This window comes from Saccopteryx leptura, chromosome 5 (assembly GCF_036850995.1).
Source record: "Saccopteryx leptura isolate mSacLep1 chromosome 5, mSacLep1_pri_phased_curated, whole genome shotgun sequence".
Classification (NCBI taxonomy): Eukaryota; Metazoa; Chordata; class Mammalia; order Chiroptera; family Emballonuridae; genus Saccopteryx; species Saccopteryx leptura.
In genome coordinates, this window is record NC_089507.1 from 181,002,230 (window position 1) to 181,024,000 (window position 21,771).

General features: G+C 43.1%; 1 protein-coding gene across 3 annotated transcripts; it reads right to left on the bottom strand.

The window, feature by feature from the left end:
- Positions 1-210: 210 nt before the first annotated feature.
- On the bottom strand, positions 211-13,053 carry PET117 (PET117 cytochrome c oxidase chaperone). 3 transcript variants are annotated; one of them, XM_066387069.1, is made up of 3 exons: positions 12,553-13,053; positions 11,690-11,859; positions 211-369 (listed from the first exon to the last, which is right to left on the bottom strand). In XM_066387069.1, the coding sequence occupies exons 1-3, from the start codon at positions 12,839-12,841 to the stop codon at positions 211-213; spliced, it is 618 nt and encodes a 205-aa protein (XP_066243166.1). In that variant the 5' UTR covers positions 12,842-13,053. The 3 variants fall into 3 exon arrangements, with proteins under 3 accessions (XP_066243166.1, XP_066243168.1, XP_066243167.1); XM_066387071.1 differs by lacking the exon at positions 11,690-11,859 and having other exon boundaries at positions 12,553-12,769; XM_066387070.1 differs by lacking the exons at positions 11,690-11,859; positions 12,553-13,053 and adding an exon at positions 12,074-12,546.
- Positions 13,054-21,771: the final 8,718 nt, after the last annotated feature.

A 21,771-nucleotide genomic window follows, 5' to 3' on the forward strand; every position in this document is an offset into this window, starting at 1 on the left:
TCTTCACAAGCGTGTCTGCCTACTTCTCTACTCAGATATAATGAACTCTTAAAGCAATAATTGAGAATATATAATTCATTGTCCTTTTACTTGACTGAGTTTAAAAGGACGGTGACCAAAAAAAGATTGAAGATCTTAATATACTTTTCTCCATCATCACACCAACAGGCATACACATTCAACACTAACTGTCCCACCTATATTTCACATTCATTTCAAGTCATGTTTTTTTAAATCCTTTGCCAAAAACGCCTTCTCTCTTTCTGCTTCAAGTTGCTCAGTCAAAATAATCTGTTCTCCCAAAAGACGAATGTTTTCTTTTTTCCGATTTTGCCTCTCAATGTCTCTGATCACTCCGTCACGAAGCCTCTAAAAACGTTAAGAAACAGATTTCAGTAACACCCTGAACAGGTGGTTCCCATCCTTGTGCCATTCAAATTCAAGTAACTGTTACCAAAATACACTTAAAACTTTCAGATTCCAAATACCCAATTACTATTTTAACTTTCTGTATAAATGTAAAATGTAATAAACCATCAAATTAATCTGGTACTGTGCTACAATGTTATCACTTCAATGACTTTTTACCATTTTTAAAGAAATTCTTGAACACTTAGTACAGAAAACTTAATTGGAAATAACAATTTTTTTAAGAAGTGCTACTGTGTTGAATTCAAGTTTAGTTGATATACAGCACTTAAAAACCCAGCTTCTATTATATAAATAGAAAAACATGGACCTGGCACCTAAGATAAGACTTTTTATTTGTTTATTTTTTTTTAATTTTTTCATTGATTGAGAAAGAGAGAAGGGGAGGGAGAGAAAGAGAGAGAAGCATAATTCATTGTTCCACTTTGTTGTTCCATTTAGTTGGGCACTCTTTATTTTAAGATTTTATTTATTTATTTTAGAGAGAAGAGGGAGAGAGATACAGAAAGAGAGAGAAGGAGGGAGGAGCAGGAAGTATCAACTCCCATATGTGCCTTGGCCAGGCAAGCCCTGGGTTTCGAACTGGCAACCTCAGCATTCCAGGTGTTTTAATCCACTGTGCGACCACAGGTCAGGCTAGCTGCATACTCTTTGATTGCTTCTCATTTGGGCCCTGACTAAGGATGAAACCTTGGTGTGCCACAGCAACACTTAATCCACTGAGCCACTCGGCTAGGGCCTAAAGCGAATTTTTTTAAAGTATCAATCCAGTCAGGACTAATTAACAACTTTATAGTTACAGGTCAAAAAATGCTCTAGTAAGTTTTTAACAAAGAGGGACAAGATGGCCACAGAGTAGGCAGATGCTCCAACTCCCACTTCCCAGAACCAAGCTGGATTACAATTTAATTCTGAAAACATTCATCTTGAAAGACCAATTTTGGACTAAACTAAGAAGATTCTTTAGCCGAGGACCACCAAAAAAGCCACACTGAGACTGGTAGGAAAGGCGGAGACGAGGAAAAAGCTGCCTCTCTCTTACAGGGAGGGTTGCCCTGTGAGTTGTGGGTCCTCAGCCCCAAAACCAGAATCCCAAGACCCAGACTGCATATTAAAGGGCCTGCATGGAGAGCCTCGCTCACAGCCACTTTCATGGAGTTCCGGGGGGGGGGGAGCACTGGGAGGACTGAAGTTGCCAGGGGAGAGAATGGTCTTGGAGGCACAGAGGGAGACACTTTGAGGAATGGACACCCTAACCCCTGAGATGAGTCACTCCCCAAATCTAAAGTGAACTTTTTCCCTGGGAACAGCATCACCAGCAAAGAGAAGAAATTACCCCGTCCACCAGAGGCTCTCCTGCCCCAGTTAGAACAAAGAGGCGCTTAGAGGCAGGCAGCACGTTAGGGACAAAAATAGTGAGTGCAGAGGTCTAAGCAACACCACTCCCACCCCGCGCTGAGTGCTCGCCTGCGGAGGCGAAAACCGTGGTGGCCGAGGCAGAGGTCCACCCTCACACACAGTCCTGCCTGCGGCGTGGGCCTGCCCTTGGCAGGGGTAGAGGCCCGAGCGACAGCAGACGGTGTACATGCGGGCTTGCGGGAGCCAGCCAGCGAGGGCAGAAGCTGCAGCGGCAGTGGCTGCAGCGGCAGTGGCTGCAGCGGCAGTGGCTGCAGCGGCAGTGGCTGCAGCGGCAGTGGCTGCAGCGGCAGTGGCTGCAGCGGCAGTGGCTGCAGCGGCAGTGGCTGCAGCGGCAGTGGCTGCTGCAGAAGTCCAGGCCAGCAAAAGGGCATACCCTCAGCGGCAGCGGAAGCCGGGCGACCTCCGGGGTGGACCCAGGGAATACACGCCCCTCAGGCCACAGAGATGGGAGCCGCAGTGGCTACTGAAGAGGTCTAGGCTGAGGCACAAAATCCCTAGTGAGCGGACCCAACCTTGGCAGCAGCAGAAGCCAAAGTAGCCCCAGAAGCGGTCTGAGCGAGCATGCACCGGCCCACCAGCAGAGGCAGAAGCCCCAGCAAACACTGTGGAAGCCCAATCCCAGGCGCAAACTGGCCGGTGGCACAGGTCTGCCCTCAGGGGCAGCGGAAGCTGGGGAGACTTTGGAAGGGGTCCTAGCAGGGGCAGCTGCGGAGGCAGGCTGGCCCCAGGTAGCAACAGGGGGCGCGTGGACAGACCACACAAGGGAAGCACAGGGGCCACACCCACTGGACCCCTGTGACTACATCCTACTGAGTGCTGAAAAGAAAATACAAAACAAAACAAAATAAATAAAAAGTCTAGAGAGAATGACACCTGAGGCTAAGGGGCAGGTCATATCCAATACTGTACCTAATCACTGAATTACAGTACTCAGCCCAACAAGTAGCCAGCAATAAGAGGCAACAGAAAGCGGATCTCAGGGGAACTTGAACTTTTAAAGGAACTTCCCCAAAGCCAAGAGTAGATAAAAGCAAGCATAGGAGTGCAGCTGATATTTATTTACAATGGCACCTGGGCCCAGCAAAAGCAGCCACAAGATCTGGATCGCCTATAGCTCCAGAAAGGTTGGTAAGAGCCAGTACACAGGCAGTGACCCCCACTGATCTGCACCAGGCCCCGGACAGGGAGGTCCAGGGCAGGCACATTCAGTGGCCAGATACAAAAAGTACCAGTTCAGGACCTAACAACCCTTGTTAGAGTGCAAGCTTAAGGAAGGGCTCCTCACACCCGACCCAGCTAAGACATAGAAAACGCTAACACAAAAGCAAAAAGAACAGTGATAGCAGATAAGTAGCCCACAGCAGATTAGAAACAACAGCTGATGCCAACCAAGAAGATCTAGATGAGGCCCTGGCCGGTTGGCTCAGTGGTAGAGCGTCGGCCTGGCGTGCGGAAGTCCCGGGTTCGATTCCCGGCCAGGGCATACAGGAGAGGTGCCCATCTGCCTCTCCACCCCTCCCCCTCTCCTTCCTCTCTGTCTCTCTCTTCCCCTCCCGCAGCCGAGGCTCCACTGGAGCAAAAGATGGCCCGGGCGCTGGGGATGGCTCCTTAGCCTCTGCCCCAGGCGCTAGAGTGGCTCTGGTCACAACAGAGCGACGCCCCGAATGGGCAGAGCATCGCCCCCTGGTGGGTGTGCTGGGTGGATCCCGGTCGGGTGCATGCAGGAGTCTGTCTGACTGCCTCCCGGTTTCCAGCTTCAGAAAAATACAAAAAAAAAAAAAGATCTAGAAGTAACACAACTGAAAATTGGAGGCAGACAATACCAACCCTAGACTTAGCTAGCTTCACAAACAACACACCCAAACGAGGAGTGTATACACAGACAAAATGGGAAGACAGATAAATGCAATCCAAATGAATAAACAAGAGAAATCCCCAGAAAAAGAACTGAGTGAGATGGAAATAATGAAACTACCAGATGCAGAGTTTAAAATGATTATTAAAATGCTCAAAGATCTTAGAGCAACAATGGATGGCCACAATGAGAATCTGACAAAGAGATAACAAGTATCAAAAAGGACATTCAAATAACAAAAAAGAATCAGTCAGAAATGACAAATACAATATCAGAAATGAAGACTACACTAGAAGGAATTAAAAGCAGTCTGGATGAAGCAGAAGATCGAATCACAATTTTGATGACAAGATAAATGAAAGCACAGAAGCGGAGCAGCAAAAAGAGAAGAGGATCAAAAAGTCTGAAGAAACTCTAAGACAGCTCTGTGACAATAATATAAAGAGAAACAATTTCTGCATCATAGGAGTTTTAGAAGAAGAAGAGAAAGAACAAGGGATAGAGAGCCTGTTTGAAGAAATCATAGCTGAAAACTTCCCTAAATTGATGCAGGAAAAAGTCACACAGTTCAAGAAGCACAGAGAATTCCATTAAAGAGAAAGCCAAAGAAACCTACACCAAAACACGTAATAATTAAAATACTAAAGCTAAGAGATAAAGAAAAATACTAAAAGCTGCAAGAGAAAAACAGTCAATCAACTACAAAGGAGCCCCCATAAGGATGACATCCAACTTCTCAACAGAAACTCTTGAGGCCAGAAGGGATTGGCAAGAAATACTCAAAGTAATGCAGAACAAGAGCCTACAATCAAGACTTCTTTATCCAGCAAAGTTAGTGTTTAAAATTAAAGAAGTAAAAAATTTCCCAGCCAAAAAAAAAAAAAAAACCCCTCAAGGAATTCATTACAATCAAACCAATGCTGCAAGAAATGTTAAGGGGCCTGCTGTAAACAGAACAGAGGGGGGGGAAATATAGTAAAAGAGGCAGGTAGATTTAAAGAATAAAATGGCAATAAACAACTACATATCAATAATAACCTTAAACGTAAATTGATTAAATAATCCAATCAAAAGACATAGGGTAGCTGCGCTGATAAGAAAACAGGACCCATACATATGCTGTCTACAAGTGACACCTCTCAAAACAAAAGATACACACAGACTGAAAGTAAAAGGTAAAAAAATATATATTTCATGCAAATGGAAATGAAAAAAATCTGGGGTAGCAATACTTATATCTGACAAAATAGACTTTAAAACAAAGGCTAGCCTGACCTGTGGTGGCGCAGTGGATAAAGCGTCGACCTGGAAATGCTGAGGTCGCCGGTTCGAAACCCTGGGCGTGCCTGGTCAAGGCACATATGGGAGTTGATGCTTCCAGCTCCTCCACTCCTTCTCTCTCTCTGTCTCTCCTCTCTCTCTCTCTTTCTGCCTCTCTCTCTCCTCTCTAAAATAAATAAATAAAATAAAAGGAGGGAAGTTTACAAAAAAAAAAACACAAAAAAAAACAAAGGCTATACTGGCCGGTTGGCTCAGTGGTAGAGCGTCGGCCTGGCGTGCAGAAGTCCCGGGTTCGATTCCCGGCCAGGGCACACAGGAGAAGCGCCCATCTGCTTCTCCACCCCTCCCCCTCTCCTTCCTCTCTGTCTCTCTCTTCCCCTCCTGCAGCCAAGGCTCCATTGGAGCAAAGATGGCCCGGGCGCTGGGGATGGCTCCTTCGCCTCTGCCCCAAGCGCTAGAGTGACTCTGGTCACAACAGAGCGACGTCCCGGAGGGGCAGAGCATCACCCCCTGGTGGGCAGAGCGTCGCTCCTGGTGGGCATGCCGGGTGGATCCCGGTCGGGCGCATGCGGGAGTCTGTCTGACTGTCTCTCCCCGTTTCCAGCTTCAGAAAAATACAAAAAACAAAACAAAACAAAAAAAACAAAGGCTATAGTAAGGGGTAAAGAAGGTCACTACATAATAATAAAGGGAGCAATCCAACAGGAACATATAACCATTATAAATGTCTATGCACCTAATATAGGAGCACCTAAATATATAAAGCAGATTTTGATGGACATAAACTGCAAGATCAACAGCAATACTATAATAGTAGGAGATTTCAATACCCCACTTACATCACTAGCTAGATCTTCAAGAAAGAAAATTAACAAAGAAACAGCAGACTTAAAGGACACCCTAGATCAACTGGATTTAACAGATATCTTCAGAATCTTTCAACCTAAAACAGCATAATATACATTCTTTTCAAATGCTCATGGTACATTCTCTAGGACAGACCACATGTTAGGGCACAAAAAGGGTCTTAACAAATTTAAGAAAATTGAAATCATATAAATCATCTTCTCTGATCATAATGGCAAGAAACTAGAAATCAACTACAACATAAAAACTGAAAAATACTCAAACACTTGGAAACTAAATAGCATGTTATTAAATAACAAATGGGTTAACAATGAGATCAAAGAAGAAATAAAAAAATTCCCAGAAATAAATGAAAATGAGCATACAACAACTCAAAATTTATGGGACACAGCAAAAGCAGTCCTGAGAGGGAAGTTTATAGCATTATAGGCATACCTCAAGAAGCTAGAAAAAAGCTCAAATAAACAATTTAACCCTGTAACTAAAAGAACTAGAAAAAGAACAGCAAGTAAAGCCCAGAGGAAGTAGAAGGAAGGAAATAATTAAGATCAGAGCAGAAATAAATAACACAGAGGCTAAAGAAACAATACAGAGGATCAATGAAACCAAGAGCTGGTTCTTTGAAAAGGTAAACAAGATCAATGAACCTTTAACCAGACTCACCAAGAAAAAAAGAGAGAGGATTCAAATAAGTAAAATTAAAAATGAGAGTGGAGAAGTAACAACTGACACAGCAGGAATACAAAGGATTGTAAGAAAATACTATGAAGAACTATATGCCAAAAAATTAAGACAACGTAGGTGATATGGACAAATTCCTTAAAAAATATAATCTTTCAAAAATCAATCTGGAAGAGGCCTGACCTGTGGTGGCGCAGTGAATAAAGCGTCGACCTGGAAATGCTGAGGTCGCCGGTTCGAAACCCTGAGCTTGCCTAGTCAAGGCACATATGGGAGTTGATGCTTCCTGCTCCTCCCCCCCTTCTCTCTCTCCTTTCTAAAATGAATAAAAAATAAAAAAACAACAAAAATCAATCTGGAAGAATCAAAAAATAGAAATAGACCAATTACAATAAATGAGATCGAAACAGTTATCAAAAAACTCCCAAAAAAAAAAAAAAAAAAAACTCCCAAAACAAAAGCCCTGGGCCATATAGCTTCACAGGCTAATTCAACCGAACATTCAAAGAACTAACTCCTATCCTTCTCAAAATATTTCAAAAAATTCAAAAGGAGGGAAGACTTCCATGCTCCTTTTATGAGGCAAGCATAATTCTGATTCCAAAACCAGGCAAAGACAACACAAAGAAAGAAAATTATAGGCCAAAATTCCTGATGAATTTCGATGCTAAAATTCTCAACAAAATATTAGCAAACCAGATCTAGTAATACATTAAAAATATCATACATCATGATCAATTGGGATTTATTCTGGGGAGACAAGGCTAGTACAATATTCGCAAATCAATCAATGTAACTCATCACATAAACAAAAGGTAGGAGAAAAACCACATGATAATATCAATAGATGCAGAAAAAACATTTGATAAAATCCAGCACCCATTTATGATCAAAACTCTCAGCAAAGTGGGAATACAGGGAACATACCTCAACATGATAAAGGCCATCTATGACAGACCTACATCATACTCAATGGACAAAAGTTAAAAGCAATCCTCTTAAGATCAGGACCAAGGCAGGGGTGCCCCCTTTCCCCACTCTTATTCAACATAGTTCTGGAAATCTTACGCACAGCAATCAGACAAGAAGAAGATATAAAAGGCATCCAAATTGGAAAAGAAGTAAAACTATCATTATTTGCAGATGATATGATACTGTATATAGAAAACCCTGAAGTCTCAGTCAAAAAACTACTGGACCTGATAAATGAATTCAGCAAGGTGGCAGGATATAAAATTAATATTCAGAAATCAGAGGCATTAATATACACCAACAATGAACTGTCAGAAAGAGAAATTAAAAAAACAATCTCCTTCACTATTGCAAAAAAAAATAGTACCTAGGAGTAAATTTAACCAAGCAGATTAAAGACTTGTACTCGGAAAATTATAAAACATTGATAAAAGAAATCAAGGAAGATACAAACAGTGGAAGCATAACCATGTTCATGGTTAGGAAGAATAAACATCATTAAAATGACTATATTACCCAAAGCAATTTATAAATTCAATGCAATTCCTATTAAAATACCAATAACATACTTCAAAGATATAGAACATATATTCCAAAAATTTATATGAAACCAAAACAGAATACGAATAGCCTCAGCAATCTTGAAAAAGAAGAATAAAGTGGGTGGTATCACATTTCCCAATATCAAGCTATACTACAAGGCCATTGTACTCAAAACAGCTTGGTACTGGCATAAGAATAGGCATATAGATCAATGGAACAGAACAGAACATCCAGAAATAAACCCACACTTTTATGGACAATTGATATTTGACAGAGGAGGTAATAGCATACAATGGAGTAAAAACAGCCTCTTTAACAAATGGTGTTGGGAAAACTGGACAGCTACCTGTAAAAAAATGAAACTAGACCACCAACCTACACCATTCATAAAAATAAACTCAAAATGGATGAAAGACTTAAATGTAAGTTGTGAAACCATAAGCATCTTAGAAGAAAACATAGGCAGTAAGCTCTTCGACATCTCTCGCACCAATATATCTGCTGATTTATCTCCATAGGCAAGTGAAATAAAGGACAGGATGAACAAATGGGACTATATCAAACAAAAGCTTTTGCACAGCAAAAGACAATAAGAACAGAATAAAAAGACAAACTACACAATGGAAGAACATAGTTGACAACACGACAATACGTCTGATAAGGGGTTAATAACCAAAATTTATAAAGAACTTGTAAAATTCAACACCAGTAAACAATCCAATCAAAAAATGGGCAAAAGAAATGAATAGACACTTCTCCAAAGAGGACATACAGATGGCCAATAGGCAGATGAAAAAATGTTCAAGATCACTAATCATTAGAGAAATGCAAATTAAAACCACAATGAGATATCACCTCACACCAGTCAGAATGGCGCTCATCAACAAAACAACACAGAATAAGTGCTGGCAAGGATGTGGAGAAAAGGGAACCCCCCTGCATTGCTGGTGGGAATGCAGACTGGTGCAGCCACTGTGGAAAACAGTACAGAGATTCCTGAAAAAATTAATAATGGAACTGCCTTTTGACCTAGCCATCCCACTTTTAGGAATATATCCCAAGAACACCATAGCACTGTTTCAAAAGAAGAAATACACCCCCATGTTTATGGCAGCATTGTTCACAATAGCGAAGATCTGGAAACAGCCCAACTGTCCGTCAGTGGACAAGTGTATTAAAAAGCTGTGGTACATATATACAATTGAATACTATGGGGCCATAAAAAAGAAGGAAATCTTGTGGTATGATACTAAAGAATAGAAAATTAATATTAACATTTTAGGGAAAATAGGTTTCTTGTCCTCTCCTTTCTGTAGGGAGTGAAAGTAAAGGAATGTGAAAGTTTCCTAGCTTGCAGAGACATACTGTTCCTGAGCAGGCATCAGGAACCTATGGCTCACGAGCCAGATGTGGCTCTTTTGATGGCTGCATTTGGCTCGCAGACAAATCTTTAATAAAAAAATAATAATGTTAAAAATATAAAACATTTTCATGTATTACAATCCATTCATTTCCTACCGCTCATGTTCATGGTTGCAGGTGGCTGGAGCCAATCACAGCTGTCCTCCGGGACAACACCAAATTTTTATTGGATCATGCCTAACGTACACGGGTCGTTGTATGGCTCTCACAGAATTACATTTTAAAATATGTGGCATTCATGGCTCTCTCAGCCAAGAAGTTTCCCGACACCTGCTGTGTAGGAAACCCTTTTTACCAGGAAGCTTAAAGGGCATTTTATAATTTGGGCTAGGCATACAGAGAGATTTTGTAAATATGGTTTTTATACTTGTGTGTGATTTGCACCAACTCCGGATAAACAACATTGTATTGTAAAGAGATTTTGTGCTGGGAGACTTAGATTCCCCCTTCCCCACCTCTGTGAGAAGACGGGGAAACACCAGCCCAGTGTGGGGAGGGGAGGGAGAGATAAGGCAAGCCACTTTCTGGTCTCTTTCTTTCTTCTTTAATGGATAATTTGCAAAAGTTTATTCCCTGGGGCCATGTAGGCTCCCGCCTCAAGCGTATAGTTAATGCATATACCTCCAGAAAAATAAATAGCAAATAAACACTGAAAAATTCAGAAATGTCTTTTAATATGAAAAACATTTTTCACTATGGTGTTACCTTATAAGTTTTAATATGTAGAAATGTTTTTTATAAATCCTATAGATGAGTGTTATAAGCTTGCTAATGTATTATGTCATTACTGCCCCTCCCCCTTTTCCCACCAACCTGTGTTTGATCCAAGCTATATAACCTGTCTCAGGGCTGTGCGCAGGGCACATGATTTGGGTCAGCTTTGCCCTGTGTTAGCCATATGCGGCCGGCATATTAAATTTCCTCCTTTTAATAAAACTCCTTAAAAATTTATTTGGACTTGGTGTCTCAGTAAACCCAGCAAAACAGTACTTTATAACAATCTTACCTTTCGCGACAACATGGATGGACCTGGAAACTATTACATTAAGGAAAATAAGCCAAGCAGAGAAAGAAAAATATCATATGACCTCACTCATTTGAGGAATCCAATGAACAATGTGAACTGAGAAACTGAATTGAGACAGAGGAGGAATCAAAGGGACCAGAGGAAAAGAAGACAGAGGGAAAGGGGATAAGAGGATGGGATAATCCCAAGGGAAGGGGGGAGGGCGCTGTGGGGAGGAAGGCAAGGGAGATGACACTTAAGGCCTCTTCACTATTCCAATTATAATATCCAAAACTCTGGCTCCTCGTTTAGTAAGTACTACCTGTACTGCTGGGTTCCCGAGAGGATTAAAGATTATGTCTATCAAGTGCTTAGTATAGTACCTGGTATGTGGTATACAGTCAAGAAACAATAATCATTATTTTATGCCTTACTTCCTTAAACCTTCCTACATATCCACCATGTCAATCATTTTGCCAACTCTTTCCTACTGCTAGAAAGCCCATAATGAATGACTCGGTATAAGATAAACACACAAGTCATTGTAGTTAATCTTTTCTTCAAATCTCTAACTTCCAGGTATCTAAATCTTCCTGTTCTTCCACTCTCTAATACAGTGGTTCTCAACCCTGGCTGCGCGACAGAAGCCCCTGTGTAGCTTTTAAAACATATTTAAGCAAGATCCCCATCTACAAGAGATTCTGATTTAACAGGCCTGGAGTAGGGTCCAGCCTCAGTTGCACTGTTTTAAAACTTCCCAGAAACATCGTGTGTAGTTAGTTAGGTTTCAGAACCAAGCTTTAATGACCCAGCCTGACCTGACACTCTTTGAAAATCCCTGGTCACTGGCCTCAGAGGTATATCTGACATACCATCCTTTCCTCCATCTCAATATTTCTTGGAATCACCATGTTTTCCTTCTTAGAGAAGGGAGATTCTTGTCTATTACAAAAGATACTCCCTTAGAACTCCAAATCTCTAATCTCTTCCATGCCCTTATTTCATCATTCATCATCCCTTTCCCTCCTCCCAAAAATTCTTATGACTTTCTCTTTTCTGGTTTCCACGGACTGTGAACACGGAGGACGAGACCTAATCTGCTTCATACCTGGTATACCCAGCACCCAGCACTGTCCAATGCAAGAAATGAGTTGACTACTGATTCAGGTCATTACTTCCACCCTTGGCAAACTCGGCTCAACCAATCCCCTCACCATGTTGTTCTCTGAGAGGTCACCGGGGACCTCGTTCCCGCCATCACACTCCACATTCAGCCCTGCTCTGAATCCTTCCGTCTCGGGCGGCTGTGCTTCCTTATCTTTAAGTCCCCAAGCACCTGGTGTGGTGTCTGGCGCGCAGTGGTCAATCATTAAACGTTTGCTAACTTGAATGAGAAATAAAATAAGAGCTGAGAGACAGAATGTGCGGTCAGACCCCTGACCGGTAAATCACGGATATTTCCAGACATAAAAGTACCAAAAAAAAAGAGAAAAACTGGAGGCTGGTGTCGCTAATGTCCTCAGAATCTAGTTTTCATAGCAAACTGCTCCTTTAAAAACAAAACAAAAAAACATCATACACGCATCTCACCACATTACCTTGGCCAAAGGCAAGAGCGTCTGCGGGGATGCGTCTCCACCAAGGGATAAAGCCTTACCGGCCTTTGAACCCCGTCGGCCCCAAACTGGGGCGTGGGGAGGAGACAGGCCGGTAACCTGCAGGACGCGCCCCAAGGCAGCTGCGGCCCCGCCTCCACTCTGCCGCGGCCCTAGGGGCACTCGGAAAGGTCGCATCCCTGCAGGCTGGCTGTGACCCGAAATCGGGGCCGCTGACCGGGCAACCTCAGAGGGAAGGGGCGGGCTCCCCGGCGCCGCTCAGGGGAGGGTGGCCGGGCCTCGAGGATGCACGCGGCCGGGGCCTGCAGCACCCAGGGCCGAACCGGAGGGAGCAGGGCAGCGCTGTGGGGAGGAGAGGCAGGGAGAGAAGGGAAAACCAGACGGAGCGGGGAACCACGCGGAGACCAGAGCACCCGAGGCCGCCCCGCGCGGGCCTTAGAAGGCCGTAACGTGACACCGACCTGCTGGTCCTGCCGCTGCTTCAGATGCACGCCAACCACGGTGGTCGCCGTCAGCACCACCGACAGGCCCAGCACCAGCTTCGAGGTCCTCGACATCCCCACGCGGCCACGCTGTCTCACCCCCGCGAGGCCCCGGCCGCCGCGGAGCGTGCGTCGCTACCGGTGCAAGCCAGACCCGACGCCGAGAACGCCGAACCCCGGCCTTTGCGAGCGCCGCCTGCCGCCGCCAGGCGCGAGCAATCGAGAGCCGAGCGGCGCCCCAGCTCCGTGGCAAGTGCGGCTCTGCCATAGCTTGGGGAAAAGCGGGATCCCTTCTCTACCCTGCGGGCGGCCGGGTTAAAACACTCCCCATTCAAATTCTGTAGAGTCCTAGCCCAAAGCGGGTTCCAGCACCTTGCCGGAGGGGGTGTGGAGGGGTGCCATGCCTGAGCCACTTCATTTTATCACCGCACCACCACCACCAGCGGTCGGGGCCTTCGCGGGGTGCGGGATTCCCACTAGGGAATTTGACCCAGGTGCTTTGCTTAATACCAACTTCACCAAACTCAGCCCTCATTGTCCCTTTGGTGGGGGCGGTGCCTCCAGGAGATGGAGCTTTGCTAGTTAAATGTTGTAGACACAGTCACCTGCTTTTACCTTGACGCTGTGGGATGGTTGGTCAGGGTCTGATTTTTCTTAAAATCGAAAAGTTTTATGACTAAAGAGCTTGCTAGATGGGCAGCGACACATCTTTGCCTCCTTATATGAAAAGAGCTGGTCACCTTCTTGCCCGTGTAATCCATAAGAGGTCACTTTTGCACCCTTAGCGCCTTTGCAAGACCATTCCTGAGCCCACATCACCGGGAACATACCGTTCCCATGTATAAGACGCACCCTTTTCTGAAAATTTTGGGGTCTGAAAACTGGGTGCATCTTATACAGTGGTTGTGGCATTTCAAATGTCATAGATGGAACTGAGGACGAGGCAGTCTATGAAGACAGTGATTTGTCATCAGACACAGATGAGGACAAGCTAATGAAGGGAGTTTTGACAGTGATGAAGAGTTGTATGAATTTTATGATGAATAAAACTTGAGTTCAAAAACTTTATGTAATACTTCTTTTCAATTTCAGGCCCCAAAATTAAAATGCGTCTTATACATAGGGAAATACTAAACGATGGAATGAAGGAGCGCTTTGAGAACAGTGTAAGGTACTGTCCAAGGTGTCCAAAAGATGTTTGGCTTTCTGATGAAGAGGTATCATCACTGAATTATTCTTTCTCATTAGAACTCACTAAGAACAAACTTCCTGTGGAAACAACTTCGGATGGTATTGATTTGGATTCGGTCTTAGCCTCACCCAAGTGCTTCTTCAACATTCATCTCTGCATTGCTTTACTATTCCAGCCTAAATTACACAAGCATAAATGGCATGAGGTGATAGTGCTCTTGGGAGATGTAATATAATAAAACTTTAAACAATAAAATTTTTTTAAATACCCTTTTCAAATGTCATTTTGTCCGCAACATGTTTCTCAGCTGGAGGAATGTACCATGGAATTGGAAATGGGGTTCCTTCCCTAATAAACCTTGAAGTTGGAAGCAATTTAATTCAGAGTGTATTTGCATATTTCTGTAAAGGAATAAAAACTATATTAGACTACTTTTAATTGTGGTCTTCAGATACTTTTCAACTCAGTCAGTGAGACTTCAGCTTGTCCTTAGAATATACCTACCCCAAAGGGTTAGATGTTTTTTTATTCTATCCTCACTACTTTTTCAACTTGTCTTTTGAAATATTTTGTTTTTCTACTTTTGAAAGATCCTTTAAATGTTAACTGTCAAAATTTTAAAAATGGATTATCTGTTTAAATATTTATAAACCTAGGCAGGATGTATTGTGTGGTTATTGTCTTATAAATTACTGGGTTATGAGGGAATGACTGCATACCATCAAACACTGAAACCAACTTTTTTTTTTATTAAAATAATTTCCATCAGCCCTGGCTGGTTGGCTCAGTGGTAGAGTGTCAGCCTGGCGTGCAGGAGTCCCAGGTTCGTTCCCAGCCAGGGCACACAGGAGAGGCACCCATCTGCTTCTCCACCACCCCCCCTTCCTCTCTGTCTCTCTCTTCCCCTCCTGCAGCCAGGGCTCCATTGGAGCAAAAGTTGGCCCAAGCGCTGAGGATGGCTCCATTGCCTCTGCCTCGGGTGCTAGAGTGGCCCTGGTTGCAGTGGAGCAACGCCCCAGATGGGCAGAGCATCGCCCCCTGGTGGGCATGCTGGGTGGATCCCAGTCGGCGCATGCGGGAGTCTGTCTAACTGCCTCCCCGTTTCCAACTTCAGAAAAATACCCCCCCAAAAAATAATAATAATAATAATTTCCATCTAGTCTAAGTATACTTTTAAGTGTGTGCAGTGTGTTTGAACAAAAACAATTTTCTTGGACAACTTGAAGAGTTTCTACTAATGAATACAAGTTCAGATTTGCTGATTGGCATCCCCCCCCTCAACAAACTGACTGAATGTGCAAGGAGCAGAAGATTCAAGATACCCTCACCCCACCCTATTTCTCAAGCAGCTCAATTCCTGCAAGGAAGACAGGCTGGCATATCAAATAATCACATTTTTAAAAAGCAGTTTACAAGCAGCAATTGTTATGGACTAGATGTTTGTGTCCACCCGCCACCATTTTTATGTTGAAATCATAACCTTCAATGTCATGGTATTAGGAGGTAGAGCCTTTAGTATACCTACTTAGTGAAGAGTAGGTTTAGATGAGGTTATGAGGGTAGAGCCCCCTAATGAGATTAGTGTTCTTGTAAAAAGAGAAAAAGGCTAGAACTTGCTCTCTACCATGTAAGTACACAGCAAGAAGGTGGCCATCTGCAAACTGGGAAGAGGACCCTGACCCTGCCAGTACCCTCATCTCAGTCTTCCCAACCTCCAAAGCTCTAAGAAATAAACATGTTTAATCACCCAGTTGATGGCATTTTTTATTATAGCAGCCACAACTAAGACAGCAATGAGCTGTTCTCTCAAAGTTAAGTGTGGGTGTAGATCTACTGCCCTAGAGACAGTCTCAGCCAACACAGAAGATAAAGACCCAGTGCTCTGTCAGAACCTTCCAGCAGCTCTCCTCTAGGAAGGAGCCAGGTGCTGGTTGGTCTTCCTCACTCTCTTCCTCTCAGTGGTAAACCATCTCTAATGCTAACTAAATGGAAAAATCCTGCTTAATCATCAGAGACTGGATAAGAGGAGCTCCTGAAATAAGCACAGAAATAAGTACAGGCAGAGTTCCCACTACAAGGTCTAAGACTTAAAATTGAGGCCCACTTACCCACAGAGAAGGTAAAAAAAAAAATTTCTTCATAATATTAGCAGGCACTTAGCACATTCAGGCACACATTTGAGAGCTGTTTATCCTTTGGCTAGCATCTCCCCATTTCTCACATCCCCCACCCCCAGCAACCACCATTCCACTCTGCTTCTATGAGTTAGACTTTTTAGATTCCATATATAAAAAGTATTTGTCTTTCTGTGTCTGGCTTACTTCATTTAGCATAATGTCCTCCAGGTTCATCCATATTGTTGCAGGTGGGAGGATTTCCATCTTCTTATGGCTGAATAATCTTTCATTGTGTATATATACCACAATTTCTTTATACATTCATCTGTCAATGGACACAGGTTTTTCTACATCTTGGATATTCTGAATAATGCTGCAATAAACATGGGACCCCAATTTCATTACCTTTGGATATATATCTAGAAAGGGTTTGCTGAATCATAAAGTAGTCCTATTTTTTATTTTTTGAGAAATCTCCATACTGTTTTTCCATAGTGGTTGTACCAATTTACATTTACAGCACACCAGGGTTCCCTTTTCTCCACATCCTCACTAGCGCTTATTATCCCGTGTCTTTATAATAATTGCTATTCTGACAGGTGAACATTGATATCTCATTGTGGTTGTAATTTGCAATTCTCTGATGATTAGTAATGTTGAATACCTTTACACATACCTATTGACTATTTCAGTTATAAGATGAATAAATTCTGGGGATCTAATGTACACCACGGCAACTGTAGTGTGTGTATACTTGAAATTTGCTAAGAGAATAGACTTTAAGTGTTCTCACCTCACACAAAAAATGTGTGTGAAGCCATGGTCAGTTGACTCAGTGGATAGAGTGCTGGCCCAGCGTATGGACGTCTGGGTTCAATTCCTGGTCAAGGCACACAAGAGAAGTAACCATCTGCTTCTCTCTCCTTCTCCCTTCTCTCCACCTTCTCTTCCCACAGCCAGTGGCTCATTTGGTCCAAGTGTCAGACCCAGGTAGGTGTGAGGATAGCTTGGTTGATTTAAGCATCAGCCCCAGACCGGGGTGGGGGGTATTGCCGAGTGGATCCCAGTTGGGGCACATATGGGAGTCTCACTATCTCCCTTCCTCTCACTTAAAAAATAAATAGGCCCTGGCCGGTTGGCTCAGTGGTAGAGCATCAGCCTGGCGTGCGGGAGTCCCGGGTTCAATTCCCAGCCAGGGTACTCAGGAAAAGCACCCATCTGCTTCTCCCCCTTCCCCCTCTCCTTCCTCTCTGTCTCTCTCTTCCCCTCCCGCAGCCAAGGCTCCATTGGAGCAAAGTTGGCCCGGGTGCTGAGGATGGCTCCATGGCCTCTGCCTCAGGCACTAGAATGGCTCTGGTTGCAACAGAGCGACGCCCCAGATGGGCAGAGCATCACCCCCTGGTGGGCATGCCGGGTGGATCCCGGTCAGGCGCATGCGGGAGTCTGTCTGACTGCCTCCCTGTTTCCAACTTCAGAAAATACAAAAAAATTAATTAATTAATTAAAAGTATGTGAAGTGATGGATGTGTGTAATTAGCTTGACTGTAGTAATTAATTAACCTTTATACTATATCAAATGATCACATTATACACCTTAAACATGTACAATTTTTATTTGTAAATTATGCCTCAGTAAAGCTGGAAACAAAATAAATTTTAGGTATTTTTAAAGCATCAAGAAGAAAAAATTATCTATATATATATACACACATACTCAGGAAAAAAAAAGAAATGAAATACTGATACATGCTACAACATAGATGAAACTTGATATCTTGAAAACATTATTCTAAGTAAAAGAAGCTAGTCACAAAAAACCAGATATTGTATGATTCCATTTATATAAAATGTCCAGAATAAGCAATTCCTTAAAGACAAAAGGTGTAACATTGGTTGCCAGGGGCTGGGGGTGTTGAGTGATGGAGACTGCTAATGAATTTCATTTTGGGGTTATGAAAATGTTCTAGAATTAAATTATAGTGGTGGGTGCAAAATTCTGTGAAGTTACTAAAAACTATTTTAAAACGGTAAATCTTACGGTATATTATTATCTCAATAAAGCTGTTAAAATGATGTGAAAAATAAAACTGTTTATATATATATAAAACTGTCAGAGTTTTATATATATATAAACTCATTTAATCTTCACAATAATCCTATGAAACACATGCTGTTAGTGTCCCCATTTTCCAGGAAAGAAAATGAGCCACAGAGGGGTAGATAACGTGCCCAGAGGCCACAAATTACAGAACAATCTGCTTGGTTTTTAGTTTTGTTTTCAAAAGGCATAAAAGATTAAATTTGCCTGGTTTAAACATTTAAAACAGAGAATATATATCTTCAGTCAATGGAGGCAAGAAAAATGTGTATATTTAGAATTTTCCAGTTCCATATTTTAGCTACTTTAAAAGGAGGAGAGAGACAGGCAAGAGAGGGACGGCACTATGAAGAGATACACAGAGGGGAGGAGAGAGAGATAAACAGAGCAGAACAGAAAAACAGACAGGGACTCTAAGTGCATTCTGAGGTACAGCACTTTCCTCACGGAGGTGTTCCCTTGAATAGACTTCTGAGAGCCACGCCCATTCACGTGGCCCTTTGCAATTCCATTTCCGAGTGTCTTCCATTACTCCCTTTGATGGGAGAGCCCTGCTGCCCTCCCTCAGGATGGCATTCTTAGCAGGTGACCTCTCTGAGCCAAGCTCTGCTGCAACAGAGGTGGAAGAAGGACTTTTGACTTCACTCAGGGGACAGTCCCTTAGGTCTGGGGCCTTAGTTTCCTCCTCTGTACTATAGGGACAATGATATGTCTGCTACCTCCTTGCTTGCTGCTTGAGATGATTAATTAGTAACATGACTACAAACAAATCAGCCTGTGGTGATAAGTGGGCTCAGCATCCCAGCCAGTGAGTCTCCAGTGGCCCCTCCTTGAGTCATAAGACTCACTGCTGCTGGGGGCAGTGGTCCTGAATCCTTGTCTTCACATATTTAGGAGAGGTCTGTTTTCTTACAGCTAACTAGGCCTTTTGGTGAAATGCCAGCATGAGCACTCTCACCTCTCAATGTGCTTGCCCAAGCTTGTGGATTCGAATTTCTTTCCAAATATTTGATGAGATTGAGTTCTTTCAGATTCAAAATCCCATCACATTGTCAGAAAAATGTCAACATTACCATTGTTAATGGAAGAAGAGAACTGTTAGATCTTTTCAATATAATTTCTGACTGCTGTAAATTTATGAACCATTGTTAAAACAAAACAAAACAAAACAATGGCTTTAACTAACAACAGCATATGTTGGCAAAGACATGAAACAGCTGTAACGCTCTGTACTCCTGTGGGAGTGTCATTGGAAACACGTTAGCTGTGTTTGCTGGAACTGAACTGGTGCAAACCCTATGACCCAGTAACTTCATCCCTAGATTCAGACCCAACAGAACTGCATACATGTGAGCACCAAAAGACATGTGCAAGTACACCGGTATGAATTCCACTTACAGAAGTCAGCGTGGTGGTCACCTCGCTGGAAGAGTTGAGATAGTATTCATTGGGAGAAGGCAAACGGGACTGCTGGATGCTGGTATCATTCTATTGCTTGATCTGGTTGCTAGTACTAGGTGTGTGTGAAAATTAATTAAGTGCCACACACATTTTGTGCTCATGTCTATATGCATGGCCGACATCTTTACAAAATCTTATGTAAAATTAGAAATTGAAAAAATGGTTTTAGGCCCTGGCCAGTTGGCTCAGTGGATAGAGTGTTGGCCTGGCATATGGACGTCCCAGGTTCCATCCCCAGTCAGGGCACACATGAGAAGCGACCATCTGCTTATCTCCCCCTCCCTCTTCTCCTTCTTTCCGTCTTCCCCTCCCACAGCCAGTAGGTCAATTGATTTGAGCATCAGCCCCAGACAGGGGTTGCTGGGGGATCCCGGTCAGGGCACATGCAGAAGTCTGTCTCTCTATTTCTCCTCCTCTCACTTAAAAGTTTTATCATTACTTTTTTTGAGAGAGAGAGAGAGATAAAGAAAGAGAAAGGGGGAGAGAGTCAGGAAGGGAGAGAGAGGGAGGGAGAGAGAAGCATTAACTCATTATTGCTTCACTTTAGTTGCGCATTGACTGCTTCTTATATGTGCCTTGACTGGGAATCTTACCGGTGACTGCCGAAACCAAGCCAACGACCCTTTGCTCACGGCAACAACCTGGGGCTTCAAGCCAATGATCTTTGGAATCAAACTGGCAACTTCTGGATCATGTCAATGGTCCCACAATCAAGCCAGCCACCCAGCACTCAAGCTAGGGAGCCCATGCTCAAGCCAGAGAACTTGGGTTTTGAACTGGTGACCTCAGAGTTCTGGGTCAACGTTCTATTCACAGTGCCACCACTAGTCAGGATATTGTTACTTCTTGCACCAAGAAAGTTTTTTCTCCATGATCACTATTAAGAATTGAAGAGATGCCCAACCTGTGGTGGTACAATGGATAGAACGGCAACCTGGAATGCTGAAGTTGCTGGTTTGAAAACCTAGGCTTGTCCAGTCAAGGCACATATGATAAGCAATCAGTGAATAACTTAAGTGAAGCAACTATGAGTTGATACTTCTCGCAATACAGCCCCTCTGTAAAATCAATAAATAAAATCTTTAAAAAAAGAATTGAGCAGATTATCAATCAAAATAGCTTAAATGAGAATTATGTGCAGACTTTTTAAACATAAAACTTGATATTAAAAAGTTAGACTCAAAGAAGTAGATCTAGTTTTTCTCTTTTTTTATGGTGCCCAATTAGACAGTTTTATTTAAGCCACTACATTTTCCACTTTACAATGCAGTGCTTAAAAGGTGCATTGTTATTTCCTTTCCCTGTGTCTGTTTAAATCTGCCCCAATATTGTTTGTATTTTTTCTCATAATTTATAGTATCATAGATGTTTTGTTTTTAGTTTTATATTAATATTATATAGCCTGACCAGGTTGTGGCACAGTGAATAGAGCATTGACCTGGAATGCTGAGGACCCACATTCGAAACCCCAATATCATAGGCTTGAGCACCAGCTCATCTGGCTTGAGCATGGGCTCACCAGCTTGAGCACAGGGTCACTGGCTTGAGCGTGGGACCATAGACATGACTCCATCGTCACTGACTTGAGCCCAAAGGTCGCTGGCTTGAGACCAAGATTGTTGGCTTGAGTAAGTGGTCACTGGTTCAGCTGGAGCCATCCCTCCCTCCCCACGTCAAGGCACATATTAGAAAGCAATCAATGAAAAACTAAGGTGCCGCAATGACGAGTTCATGCTTGTCATTTCCCTTCCTGTTTGTCTGTCCCTGTCTGCTCCCCACCCCCTCACACTATACACACAAATTATATAAAGAAATTGTGAATAATTATTATCCACGAACTCCATTTAATAATTATTTTCCAAGCTCCCTCAAGTTGATCCCAGTGAACTATACAATTACCCCTTTTTAATGTTTATCAGGGTGAGACAAAGATTAGGAAGCATGACTTATCTAATACAATTTGCTTTTCAGGCCAGAACTTCTAAACCTTGTGTATCTACCTTTATTCTATTCTAGTGTCCCGGTATCCTGAGATCACATTTGCTCCCATCCCTCTCAGCTTTGGACTGACCCAGATGTGACCAGAGTGACCACTGCTTTCCTGGAGGGCACAGTGGGTGCACATTCACAGCTCCTGTCCCTTCTATGTCAGTTCTGACGGGAGCTGGAGAAAGGGCTAGTGGTGACATGAAAACAAGAAGCTTTAGGAGCAATCTGCCCAAACTCAGCTGTACCGGAGACCTAGGATCTTCAGCATACCCCACCCTCACGGAGTTGTTTGCAAAACTCCTTTTGAAATTGATTGCACCCTGGCCAGTTGGCTCAGTGGT